General features: G+C 41.2%; 1 protein-coding gene across 4 annotated transcripts in view; it reads left to right on the plus strand.

Annotated features, from left to right (window-relative positions):
* Positions 1-13,951, plus strand: part of MOB2 (MOB kinase activator 2) — a 112,477-nt gene that overhangs the window by 42,089 nt on the left and 56,437 nt on the right. The window contains exon 1 of one of the 4 annotated variants that reach the window (XM_066997948.1): positions 7,074-7,165. The exons of the other annotated variants lie outside the window; for them this stretch is intronic. Within the exon in view, the coding sequence (XP_066854049.1) occupies positions 7,089-7,165 (77 nt within the window). The 5' untranslated portion in view covers positions 7,074-7,088. Of the gene's footprint in view, positions 1-7,073; positions 7,166-13,951 lie in introns of those variants that run through there. 4 annotated transcript variants of the gene reach the window in all.

The following is a 13,951-nucleotide window of genomic DNA, read 5'->3' on the forward strand; positions in this document are numbered from 1 at the left end:
TTATATAGAAGTCATTCCCTGAAGCTTGTATGTGAACGTATAGTGTCGGTCGTAACTGGAGGCATCTCTGTCAGTGGTAACGAGGTCCAGGACAGTCCATGGCAGGGGGATGATGATTTAGGCCTTGCTGAATCTGACTGCAAACTGCTGCGTTCCTATTCCATTTCAGAACACCTTCTGCAGATGACAGGGATCAAGAGGACAGAAACCTATCACCTACCTTTGTATTCTGCATCTGCTTGTCAGAATAGCGTCTGCTTTGTGTGTAGTAAAAGCAGAGACTCTGGTTGTCCATTATAGTGTTGTTTAAGGCCCCCTTCCATTGCCCTTTTATTGGCTTTCTGCAGCTTTGTAGGGAGTAGATTGTATAAAGCATGCCCCTGGAAAGCAGAGGCCGCTAAAAGGTTTAAGGCAAATTTGTTTGGGGACAAAGAGGGCATTGAGGAGAACTTGAGAGAGAGATTGAAGGGCTTCTGCAGCGCAACAGAGCCTTGTCTGTGCAAGACTCAGCCTGCCTCTAAGTTCCAGCAGGCTGCTGAGAAGCAGGCCAAGAAAAGACTCTCCAAGACCCCGTTCCCTTCATCTGAAGTCTGCCATCTGGACAGAGGATGGCTAGAGGGTTCCTGGAACATATAGAAAGGAATCTTGAGGGCTGAAAATAAATGCCAGTGGAGACAGGAAGCGTCTGAGACATAGGGTTGGAGGAGGGGAGCTGCTTAGCATGACTGCTCCATGGGTCACGGTGGTGGCGAGGAGGAGAGGGGTGAGTAAAGCCTCTGTGCGCAGGCCTTCCTCCGAGGCCTAAACCTGCCCTCCGCTCACCGCTCTGTGTGAGGGCATTTTAGTTGTTTGCTGCAGAAGTTCATCCGAGTGATTTGGACTTTTCCCTTGTAGAAAGGGGTGCGTATGTTGGTAGCCCTTGGCACACCAGGCATTTTAAGATAGAAGGGTACCAGCTCTGAGACAAGTTTTCTCTCAGCGCTGCCATGCCTGAGTTGTCACAAGGCTGTGTGTGGTGGGGTTGAGGCAGGCGATGTTCTGAGCAGACTATGCTGCTCTTGGTAATTTCTCTCACCTGGAAAAGCTAATGATCAGGGGTATTTTATTCCTTTGATGTGCTTTAATAAGTGTTATAATACTGGAGAACAGTAGCCTTCCTTTGTGGGTTATGAAGATGGTACAGTCTTTGTACTCCTCTTGGAGCAGAAATGTCAGCTAATCACATCACCCATCTTTTCTTCCTATAAGAGCCTCTTATATGTCCAGAGAAACCTTACACTGAACTTCTTTTTTGCATCACCCGTTGTGCATTTTGAAGGATAACCAGCTGAATAATGAATGTTTTTGCTCTGTGGGCTGTCCTGTAAGTATTAAGTTGAAATAAGGTAAGTTCATTTCTCAAGCTATTTCAAAGAATGTGGTCATGAAACAGCTCCTATCCTACTAGTAGGCTTCTCAGTGCCTGCCATAAGCAATCCTACACAAGATTTCTGGGCTATTATCATCTAAGGAATGGAGGTAACTGGCTCTTAGAAGGCCAAGGCACTGATTCTTGAGAAAGTTAGACTGTAAAAAACAGAGCTCTTTTCCTTCACTTAATGCTTCTGACAGAAAAAAAAAAAAAGTGTTCTCAAATAGTTAGTGTATATCCCATGTGAAGTTGGTGGTACATTTCTTATTCCTGAGCTTGCAATTGGAGTGTGCATTAAGAGGCAGCAACACTGGCCTACTTGAATTGAGCAGCAACAGAAAGTGGTTTTGATGTGAGAAAAAACATTTCCAGAGCAACTATTTTATCAGGCACATTGTAGTCGCAGCCTTCTCAGTGAGATCACCAAGGATTGTTTATGGTTTGATTGTAACTAAATGTGGTAATAAGGGCATGATATATAAGAGTAGAAGGCACGAGTTTGGAATGAGGATCCTTAAATGTCTTAGGATTGAACAGCAGTAAGCTGGATTTATAGATAACTTTTAGGGGAGTGTCTCATGTTTTTCTTTCTTCCAAGCTTCTTCCTGAATTTCATTAGTCCTTTATTAGATCATTAGCTTGCCAGAAGAGAAATTTCACTAATTTGTTGGTGTTTAAATGAGTCATCACTGATTCTTTGCTGAAAGTCTTCATTTTTTGTATTGTGACCATTTTTTTGGCTGCTGTTGCTGTAAATTACCAGCATTTTAGATTGCTGTCACTTCTGCAGCAGTAAGTTCAGAAGTTCTGTAATCCCTCTTGGCTTGTGGTGTGTGTAATTGGAGCACAGTGCAGTGTGACAAGGACCAGGCAAATCTCTCTTTGCATATGAGGAAATAGCATGGAAGTCGTTTAGTATAATTTTGAGCTAGGCTTGGAAAATATCCTGTCTTAAGGAGCTTGTTGAATTCATGGCAGTTGTTTTCACTTTTCTGTCATGACAAAAAAAAAATATGGAAAAGACCTTTTAAATTGAATGTCTTTGCACTGTCTACGGAAAGGGACAAACCAAAGCTTAAAGAGATTGTGACAATTGTTTCTATGACAATTGTTTCTAATACACTTAGCCAGTCTCTTTTCCTCTTTGAACATTTGCTGTTGTTTTTTCATGGAGTTTGTGAAATTTGTCACAAATTTCTTGTGGTACAGAATTGTAGGATTTTAAAATAGCTGCAGGTGAAGGATGGAATTTTGTATTAAAATATTCATGTAGAAATACATGCATGTGCTCTCCTTGTGGCACATGGTTGCTTTGTGCTCACCCCTAGCACGAACCATCTTTGTCATGGACTCTGCGATAAGCAGGGTTGCTGCTCGGTAGCTACAGATAAGGGAAGCAATTCTTTTGTGTGGGATTGTGGTCGACGTGCATTGGGAGTAGAAAAGATGGCCTTTAAAGTAAGCTTGTGTCAAATGTGTGTGGGGGGGAAAACTTGCAATATGTAAACTTGAAGTAATCTTGGTCAATAAAGTAGTCAGAAATGGTGACCCATATTAACAAATGTCCAAGTGTTGCAGTGACATTCCCCAAATGCAGCTGTGAATATAAAATATCACCCTTTAGGAGACTGGGGAAGATGAAAGAGAGAGATTGAAGGGATGGGGCAAGGACTCTGGCCCTGGCTTTGTGCTTGCATAATTGTTCATTGGGCATTTGCAGCTTCAGAGGTAGAGATAAGGCAACTTGCACATGATTATCCAAATTCTTTGGTATATAGTGCTGCATAACGGTGGTGTATGAGGAGGGTAAGTGCTGTCACCCTGTAACAAAGCTTTGTAAGAACTCCAACTCCTTACCTCTGGTATAGGATGAAAACTGGCTAGTGCTCTGGTAATGATTCACAAATAGCTGAAAATACTCAGTTTTTCAACACAGAAGTTTTTTGTCATTTAAATTTGAAATGAGTATGTTTATGAAGGTCAATAGCAAATGTGCAATAATATCCCTCTCTAGCTTCCACTGCTCAGAGCTGAGCTTTATCGTACATTATGGCAATGTGTTGAGGTTTTTTGATTCTAAAACAAGCAGATAATTCAATGCTGTACTAGGATGTGGGGAGCCCAGTGGTATTTATCAACAGAGTATAATTTTTCCATTGAACTAGTTGTCAGAAGGAAAAGAAATGAAACAGGAATGATCTTCTGAATGACAATCTAGATGAAGTTTTAAAATAAGAAACGGGGTTTGGGGCTGTTGGTGTGCAAGGTGATTTGTAAATAGTGTGTGGGGTTAAAGCACGATGCTCATAGGTGCTATCAGTACAAACGTGAGTAGCCTTGCTGGGAATGCAGTGGTCACTGCTATGGTGACTCTTTGGGGTCTGAATTGAATCAGAAGTAGAGGGCTGTGCTGAGCTTTTTCAGGATTTTTCTTAAGACGTTTGGAGTAGCTGGAAAAAAAGATGAGGATCTGTACGTGCTCTGTTGGAGACGGACAGATTTCCACTTAGAGCATTCCTCCTTTCATCACCTGGAGCTGAACCCAGCAGTCCTCTTTGCCTAGCTTGCTTGTCGAGGCTAGCAGAGCAAATGCCATGGCAGAGATGCTGGCATTTCACACTGAAACAGCGTAGTAGCAGTGCCAGCTCAGGTGGCAGGGGTCCATCATAGATCACTAAATTGTATGTGCTCCCAGGATTTGTGGACATTAGGGTTTTGCAACACAGAAGTTACTTTTCAATGTTACTCACAGGAAACATACCAAATCTCTCTTTTGGAGGGAAGAAAATGGTATGATAATGTAGCACGGAAAAACTGGCTCACAATCTGTATGTTCAGCAAGGCTGACTTAAAGGCTGCGGTCTAACTGTTGCGTTTTGGAACTTGAGCTGCTTGATGGTGCATGCTCAAAATATCTTTAACGTACATCTTTTTGGAGGTGTAACGTGGCTGAAAATGCAGGGAAAAGTCTTAGTTATTACACTGGTGATACCCCTTAAAAGTTGTTCTGACTACTACAGTAAACATACTGTTTAAGGTTTTGTGAATTGAATTAGAAGAGAATTAGGACAGCTTCTGTGTGTATTTTTTTTGCTTTTGCTTCTAGACATGACAGGTATAGCTGGTGATTATGCTTTTACTTATTTTTAAATGATGTGAATGCCAAGATCCAGCCATATACATTCTGTTAATTGGTCTTTTACTTTTTTTTTGAAGGTAAAGAGAGGAGATGTAGTCACAGTATATGTAAATGCTGATATTTCTTGGTGGAGAAGCTTGTTCTGTCTCCTTAAACATCTGACAGAAGTTAAGTATCAGCTGGGCAAGGGCAGTGTGGAAACGCTGCGTTAGGAGCTGCTCAGGCTTCTGCCCAACTAAACTCTTATTCAGCAAGACACTGTGCTATGTGGCCTCAAGCAATTTAATCAATTTTTATCCCTTTTCACTTTCTAAAATTGGAGAATATTCCACATTGCAGAGATGTAAATGGCTTTGCTAATGATGAGATAATTGACCTTTGAAAATCGTTTGCTAATTAGTGTAGCTTTTTATTGTATCCTGTTCACAGCAGTATAGGCAAGGCTGTGCTTATTACTGTAGTTTAATAACTTTAATTACAAAACAATAAACTAAAAAAAAAAGAGCCTAATAAATAATAGCATATAGATAATATAATAATAGATATTCCAGAATAGCATATAAGGATAATTTTTTCCCTCTTACCTTCTCTCAATTTGCTGGCCAGGCTTCCTTTTGCCCTTTTTTGACCATATCAAGAAATTCTGTTTAGAGTAGGTTTAATGACTGGCTTTTGAATTCATTCTTCTGCTAAACTATGAATGCAAACTAATAGCTCTGTTCCTGTGACCCTAACAGTGCGCTTTATAAAGCCAAGATCTAGGTTAAATCTCCAGTGTGCAAGCTGAAATCCTTATAAAAGGGCACGTGCATGGCAGGAACTGCTCACCCAGGTACTGGTCCTCATCTTCAAAGTATGTGCCTAGTCAGGTCTGTGTTTCACCCGCAGTCGTTAATGAAGCTGTGTTATAGTTGTGTTTCAGTTCCTCCATGTTTTTTTTTTTTTTTGTTTGTTTGTTTTTTTTGTTTTTTTTTTTTTTGCCAGTTCTCTCATCTAACCTGGGTCTTTGCAGGAAGCTCAGCCACTCTTAAGTTGCTGACGGCTGTTGTCCTTCTGGGCAGTGGTGCAGTAAAAGGATAAAAATTCTGGTGATAGTTTAGAATTTCTGCTTTTCCCATTAGAGTTGCTTTATCTTTTGCCAGGAAGAAGATATTTTATTCGCCAAAGAGGATTACTTTGCTTTGTTCTCCCAGATCAACTGTTGGCTACTGAAGTAGTGTGCTGTCATATCTTCAAAGACACGTAAGGTCTAGATTCTGAGACATGTGTGTAAGGATGTGATGCTGTGTTACTCAAGACTGAGGGATTGCTTTGTGTTACAGGTTTTCCTGCTGCATAAAATAGGTGGGTTACTTCTCAGGGGAAGTCTATAAAATCAGAAATGTGACCAGGCAGCAGCTGTGCAGTTTTGATGGAATTTAATGGTGACAGTAATTCTTATATTTTACCATTCTCATGTCTCAAAATAAAAAGCAAGAATCTAGTGATAAGGCTATGAATTTGTGTCCCCAACTGAGTTCCTTGGTCAATGAAATCTTTAAAGAAAGTACATGCCTGTGCACAGATGACAGAAGGGCGGCTGTTCAGAACTGACGTGTAGCTTCTGCCATGTACGAGGTGTTTTGAAAGGCACCAGGCCTAAGCAGTGAGGTTTGAATCGGGAGCTGGGGTCTTCTGAATTATGTTATTCTTTCATTTGGTGCTTGGCTGTCCATGAATCGCTTCAACTAGTAAAACTTTGTGTCTTTTCAGTTCCTGGCTGTCAGAGTGGTTCCCAAAGCATAGTTGTTGCTGTTTTACATGTTGGGAATCTGCAATGCCAAAGCTGAAGACTGTCTTTCACTGAAATCTTCTGTAAAATGTCGTTCCCCTGGAATCTGACCTCGTGTGGAAGATGAGGCAGCTTTGACCTGATTTAGATGCAGGCAGACTCTTAATTCGTGGTCTTGACCTGTATGTTGGGGAGCATAGCATTTAAAGCTCCCAGGCCTCTGAAGCTGAAACTCCAGTATTGTATCCTGGTCTTACTAGTTTTATTTCACATTCACTGCTGTGCCTTAGCTAATACGATGAAAATGCACAGTACAGATAGTACCCTGTATGTCCCTGTATGTCTTGTCCTTGGTAATGTAGAAGGACAGAAACAGCAGTGAGATTTTCATTCCCTTTCCAAACTGTTTCCTTTTATTTGCTCCACTTTTTAGCTGTTTCCTCCTGTTTTTGTCCGATCTTATGGCTGTAACAATCACTGAGGGGACCCAGGTAACAGGGATTGAACACTTTTTTCCAACGTGCTGTGTAGATCTTAGTTAATGCTCACCTCATAGAATCATAGAATATCCCGAGTTGGAAGGGACCCATAAGGATCATCAAGTCCAACTCCTGGCACCACACAGGTCTGCCCAAAAGTTTAGACCATGTGACTGAGTGCACAGTCCAATCTCTTCTTAAATTCAGACAGGCTTGGTGCAGTGACTACTTCACTGGGGAGCCTGTTCCAGTGTGCGACCACCCTCTCGGTGAAGAAACCTCTTCCTGATGTCCAGCCTAAACTTCCCCTGCCTCAGCTTCACACCGTTCCCACGGATCCTGTCACTGGTGATAACAGAGAATAGGTCAGTGCCTGCCTGTCCACTCCCTCTCGCGAGGAAGTTGTAGACTGCGATGAGGTCCCCCCTCAGCCTCCTCTTCTCCAGGCTGAACAGGCCCAATGACCTCAGCCGCTCCTCATACGTCTTACCCTCTAGGCCCTTCACCACCTTCGTCGCCCAGATATCCTCAACTATGAGGTACAGACTGTCTTGAGTGAAGTAGTCTTTCCTTTCCCTGACGGATGGATGACTAAGGTTATGCGTATGTCTACAAGGACTCTTTTTGTTGAACATTTAGGATCTTGTGAAAGTATGAATAATAGCAGCTGAAGTCCATTTTGGCTAGGACTTTGCTAGAATTGCCTAAAAAGCCAGTGTTTAAGTGATTTATGTTGCTGACTTCACCATTGACATGCGGGTTATTTTTTCACTGTGCATGTAATTTCTGAGAGGCCATTTCAGTACGTGCATTAATTTAGAAGTACAGAAGAATCTGAACACAAAGCTGCTTCTATTTGTTCTGAGGTGGTCGATTAATTCTCTTCTCTCTGAAAGTATGTCATCTAAAGCGTGTCTGATAAGTGACTCTGGTAATGCAGGATGATGTTTTTATGATCAGAATTTATTCTGCAATGCTTGGTTTTCCACTTCTCTTTTCTTTCCATACCAGTCAGTAACTGAAGGATTAGATTAAAGCTTCTGGTCATAGTTGTCTCCTGTGCTATGTGTTTGGCTTTACAGTTTTTGTGGTTTATCTTTGGTTCCCTGTTTTGGGGGAGCACATAACTCACATTTGGCCAAGGCTGAGTATGTCGCATGGTTTCAGAGGCATTCATTTGTTTAGGTTTGTGCTTGATAACCTGTTTTTCCTGAGAAAGACACAAATTCTAATCTCTGTGAGTTCTAAAGTAATGCTTTCGGTGTTTTCAGGTTTAAATGAGTTTACTGCAAGTTTGTGAGTAAGCACAAACTCAGAGCTAGACTGTTGGATTCACTTAAATAATAGCTAAATCTGAAATGTCAGTGGTGACAATGTGATTAACATTCTGCTGGTGCTGGTAGAAGCAACTTCCCTGCAGGAACCTACCTCCAGCACACAATTTAGAACAGGTATGGCCATTGTCTTTGGTATTTGATGCAGCTCAAATGCCATTCTAGATCCCGTTAGTCCACGAAGCAGCAAGGACAGTAATAAAAGAGATGAATGACTCTTTGAGGACACTGGGGAGGATGTGCAAAGCAAGTTCATAATCAAATTTAAAATGAGATTCGGAGAGAAAGGGCCTGATAATTTTGATTTGTTTCAAATAAACATTTCAGTGTCTGAGCATACAACTGTGTACATACCTGTTGTATTCACTAATCCATGTATGGCATGCGGTGTCTCTAATAAATTTTGTCCCTGTTATTTGATTGTAGTTCCTGATAACTCTTACTTATAATTGTTCTATATTCGATGAAAATTACAGCCCTTTCGTAATATTTAAAGAATTTTACTTCCTTTCCTTTGTTAAAGGATCTATGTACTAATAGTGTTACTTGTGAAATAGCAGCCGTTTGTATTGGAATTTGGGTAGTTTCCTTATTAACAAAAACAATCCAGTGTTAAACTTCTTTTAATAGAAAAATTGCTTGCAGAGTTTAGCACCTTAGTGTGAGACCACTTAGCTAAATTAAAGAGAAAAAGAAAAGGAAAGAGGTGAGGAATGCAGTAGAAAACTTACTATTTTTCTTTCTGCTTGTTTTATAGGCTTCAGGGATTCGTACGTGTCTGATCTGGTGTAGTTAATTTTAGCTAAAGCCTCTTTCTCAGAAATTTCTCTCCTGTTCTCCCTCTGTGGTGCTTCCAGACTTCTCCTGGATTGTATCATTAGCTAAATTTTGCAGCAGAGGCTTTTATACCGGCTGGGACTTCTTGGGTGGGGCGTTTGGTAAGTCACACAGTTGTTTCCTGTTCTTGGGCTGAAGGGGCAGTGCCTGCTCTAAATTACCTGCTCACGGCTTTTGCCAAGAACATCAATCTTCTCGTGCTATTTATTTTGCTCCATGAGCCTTCCTTTGAGATGGACGAGGTCTGTGGACTGATCTGAATGGGGGTCTTCATGCTCTCAAGCCATTTGCCACAGTTGTATGAATGGCTCTTGTCCCTGTGGCTGGTCTTCATGCCCATCTGCACAAAGCAGGGCAACTTTCACTCAAAAATTCATTTGGCCACGGTATTTTATGATAACCCTGTGCAAGGACCTCTCATTAACACAAACTTAGTATTAAATTCTATCAAGCTGCATCCGTTTTTAAAAACCAGGTATCATTTAAAAGGTTAAAAACAACGCAATTAAGCACCGTGCAGTCTGATACCAAACTTGCATTTCATTAACTCTTCTGGACAGCCCTTCCAAAGAGCGCTGTGTCAATGTTCATTTGCTCCAAACCTGCCTCCAGGAAACTGCCCAAAAGGGGGATCAAAGCAGGCGGCGTGCCAAAGGTTTGTGTTTCAGACAGTTTGGCACACGCTGAAAGCTTGTTCTTTCCTGTATTAAGCCATGGGCAGATGTCCATTAAGAATGATTAGGCAAAATTTATATAAAAGCCTTGTAAAATGTCTTTTTTTTTATCCTCTTACTTGAGAGGTTTTGTGTGGGCGTGTATTTTTTCTAAATTTATAAACCCTGGCTTTTGCCCTCGTCCGGTAGAGACTGCTCACCCACCCTTTTCCGTTTCCAGGCGGATTGCTTTTCTGTTATTTCAGTTCTGTAACTTTCTCCAACACTGTCCTGTTTGGCATATTATGAAGGGCTTGCAATAACCCTTTCAGTGCCACTGTCATCTTTGTCTTAATTCGGGACTGGCTGTTGTATTCACTAAAAATACAAATCTCTTCTTCGAAGTAAATTGAAGACTCCTCCTGTTATGGCTTTCTGTTTGCATGCAGGGAACGTGATGTGGCTTTCATTTGTTTATTGACCATTGTAATAGCCTCACACTGGGCTTATTCTTCAATACTAAACCAAAACCCCCACTGAAATCAGATTTCTTAACAGCTTTGGCAAAGGAGTACCTTCAGCTCTGAAGCTGAGGCAGCGCTATCTGCATGTGCAGGATGAGTTAGCAGAATTTGGGAAAAATGTTTCCAGCTATGTCTTAGAGTAAACTTCCCTGTTCTTCTTCTCTTAGTAAAGGTTGCTTACTTCTTCATTCCCTATCTAACAGCAATTGATGTTTGCTTGCTTCTCTAATAATAGTGTTTAAATTAAGCCTGAATTAGCTCAGTAGTGAAGTACAAGTGAAATGAGCCTAACTGACCCGCTGTTTGGTGCCCCGTATGATACATGAACTAATACAAAGTGTTGCAAGTGTACAGTCAGACCAGAAATGTAGACTCAAACCTGCTTCTTCTAACAATTCAGCGTTTTACCGTTTCTCTCACGAATTGATTTGGCCAGCCCTTAGGTGCAAATTGCGATGCAGGACAGCAGGAGATAAAGACGAAATATTAGGTTGGTAGGTCTTTTCCAGATGGGGTAAGTTATTCTCTTTAATAGTGGGCTGTATGCCAAATTCAAATAGAATTCCTCAAAAACATTGGGTGGGATGTGTCAAGGATACATGTATAAAATAACACTCCATGCTGTGCAAGTAACTTTAACACACATGAAAAAGCCATGACCCTGGAAAACAGGGTACATATGGGCACACTGTCTCCTCTCTTTCCTGACCAGATGTGGATAACTGAGGTTGCTACTGAGTGTTTCTTTTTTAGATGTAGAAAGATGTTTCATTCATATGCAGAACGTCTCCCAGATGAATAATTAAGCTCTGAGTGTACCGTAATCCTTTCCAAGTAGTAGCGGGCTAGCTATTCTCTTCTGTACCCAGCTTTTTATTTGACATGTACATTTCCTTATTAAATGGAGAATTTTTTCATAGTAATTGAAACAGAGGCCTTTCAATGCTGTTTGCAAAGTAGCAAGTGGCTGGGAGACGGCTGAACATGGTAAATCATCCATACTAATTTCTCTTATCTAAAGAACTGTATTTGAGCTAACTTCTAGAACAACTGGGCCAAATGGTCCAGTTGAAATTCCCCACAGAAGCAGAGCAGTAATGGGATGAATGTTTAGCCTGGGAGCAAATAATCCATGATAAGATTGATAGATGCTGCTTGGAGAAAGGAATAAAAAAGAAGTGGACTGTTAAGAATGTTTTATTTGTCAGAAGGGACCTTGAGGAGATGTGAAGATACTTTCCCTCCTCCCATATGTTTTTGCAGCAGTAATGGTGATTCAGCTTGTGTGTGTTTTCTGGAATGTGTACGTGTAGAGAGAGGGGAGAAAAGTATTACTTTAGGTGCAGCTAATTGAAAATACTGTAGGAGATAATGTGTGTAGCGTATTGCTTCACCATAGAGTGGCCAACTTCAGCAAGTTTATTGTCCTGATTTTTTATGGTGACCAAAAATAAGTTTTTTCATCTTTGTTAACCAACTGCATTTCTCCAGAAGACCTCTCTGAAGCAGGAATTCATTGTTTCTGAAGCCGTTCTGTTGGCAAGTAGACTTTTGCTGTGTTTCTGTGGTAAGTGCTTTTGTCCATGATAGCATTTTGGGATCCCAGCATCAGTGTGGCTGGCTCAGGCTCTGATTGGAGGGTTTATATTTAGTTGCTGGTTTCTTATAATAGTTTTCAGATGGAGATGTTAAAGAACACATACCCTTGTGCTGCTGTAATCCTTGAAAGAGCATGGGGGAGTGAAAAAGGAAAAAGCATTGATGTGTTTGGGCAGAAGCAGACTTTGGAAAAAACAGCAGCTACTTGCAGCAACAGAACACTGAAATTTATTTTTAAGAAATCGGGTAGCCAGTAAAAACAACATGCTCATAAAATCAGCGGGTAAATCATTTGCATTGTGCATCCAGACAGGGGCTTAAAAGGCAATAACACTGGGGAAAGGTCCCTTTTTAATTACAAAAGTTGTGATATTCCAGTTTACAAGTAGCACTCAATTGCTATTACTTAATAGTCATCGGATACCCCCTTCTGTTAACTCCTGTGTTCTGTATTGCTAGAGCACTTCCAATGCAAATTAGCATGCATCCAAAAACCAGTGGCATATAACTTTTAATTGTACTGTCAGATGCACCTTCTGAGCAGGGCATGATCTTTTCCATCCAAACCTGAAGACCCTATTCTGAGCCTGGGTTTAAAAGCCCCTCTCCAAAGGGCTTCCCCAGGAATCTTTGCTTCCAAAAAGAAAACTGAAGTTGAAGTTTTGGGTTGACTTTTAGAATTTATAAAAGATTTTAACATAATTATTTTGACTTTTTAACTTTAACTATTTTTTCTTGTCCAAATTATTAATGAAGTAAATCATCCTAGTTCTCTTTGATATGCTTCCCAGAACATGTCTCCGCTTCATCCAGCACCGGTAGGTAGGTAGCTGCCTGCAGGCGTCGAACTTCTTGGTCCTCTGCAGCCACGCTGCATCTTCGCTCCCTGGTGAGGGACAGCAGGGCCTGGCCACCATGACGTGAGGAATCAGGTCTTGGTTCCAGCCGAGACAAGGGTAGGAGCTCTGCAAAGCTGCTGGTTGGGAAGGATGTGAAGTGCAACGCTTTCCCATGATGTATGGTAAAAGCAGAGTGCTGCTACTGCTGTGGTGGTAATGCATTGCACGTCTTGGCAGTCCTGGACAGTATAATTTTTTTTTTGAGGGGGAAAAAAAAGTCTGAAGCATGCTGTAGTCTGCTTTGACTTGAGCTAGTTTGCCTCATGTGGTTACACAGCACAATTTTCTTTCTTTCTTCCATCCAGTAATAGGAGCAAATCATAGAAAGCTAGGGCTGAGTGAGACCTGTAGAGGTCACCTAGTTAATCCCCAGCTCTGGAGCGACATCATCTCAAGGGCCTGCAATAATGGAAACTCTGGATCTATTCCTGTATTTAAAAGAAAAACAACATTGTAACACTAACCTGGTTTGTTTCTTGTTTAATTCAAGTCCCTGTATGATGGATAGAGCAGGAAGAACATTTTGTTTCCTTTCTCTTATTGTTTTACATTCCTGGGAGGAGGAGTTACATTGTTTTCCTCCATTGGTTTTCTCATCTTTGGGGTGGATAAATTCCATATTGGTGCCCCTGGGCTCCAGCTAATTCTACATCTGTCTTCAACTAGGGTGCCAAGGGTTGGACCTGGTGCTCTAGATGAGGCCAGATAGATGCTGAGAATTGCTTTCTATCTTGCAAAATTAGCATGCTTGTACAGCTCAGTCTCATTGTCTTGTTAGCAAGGTATGATATTGTTGATTCCTTCTCCAAGCCTGTAATCCCTTGTAACCTTGTTTTCTGTCAGCATTTGTGATCTAATCAGTCCCTATATTGGTACGGATCAACACTCCTGCCTGTATGGTATCTGGCATCTAGAAAGAAATGGAGCACTTCTACTTTTTAGGCTGCCTTTTTTTAAAACCTGTGTTTTCAAATGACAGCTCTGAAAGGACAGCGCAAAGACAGGATCAGGATGAAAATTCACAGTTCGATAAACACAGTGTCTTGAGTCATTTGGGCAAAATCAAGTACCATTGTACTCAGGTTGGAGTTTTTTGTGCCCCTACACATTGCTTCCCCCTGTTTAGGTAGTAAATATTCAGTCTTTACATTTGGCTAGCATGTTGTTTGCCCACTATCCTAGAGTAGTTTTATCCAGGCCACAAGTGAATCATCTCAATTTTCATTTTTAAAAACATTTTTCATGCGATTTATTACTTGAGTGTTGATTTGCTCACAGCACCTGATCAATAATGACCTGGATGAA

The sequence above is a fragment of the Anser cygnoides genome, chromosome 5, assembly GCF_040182565.1.
Source record: "Anser cygnoides isolate HZ-2024a breed goose chromosome 5, Taihu_goose_T2T_genome, whole genome shotgun sequence".
NCBI lineage: Eukaryota > Metazoa > Chordata > Aves > Anseriformes > Anatidae > Anser > Anser cygnoides.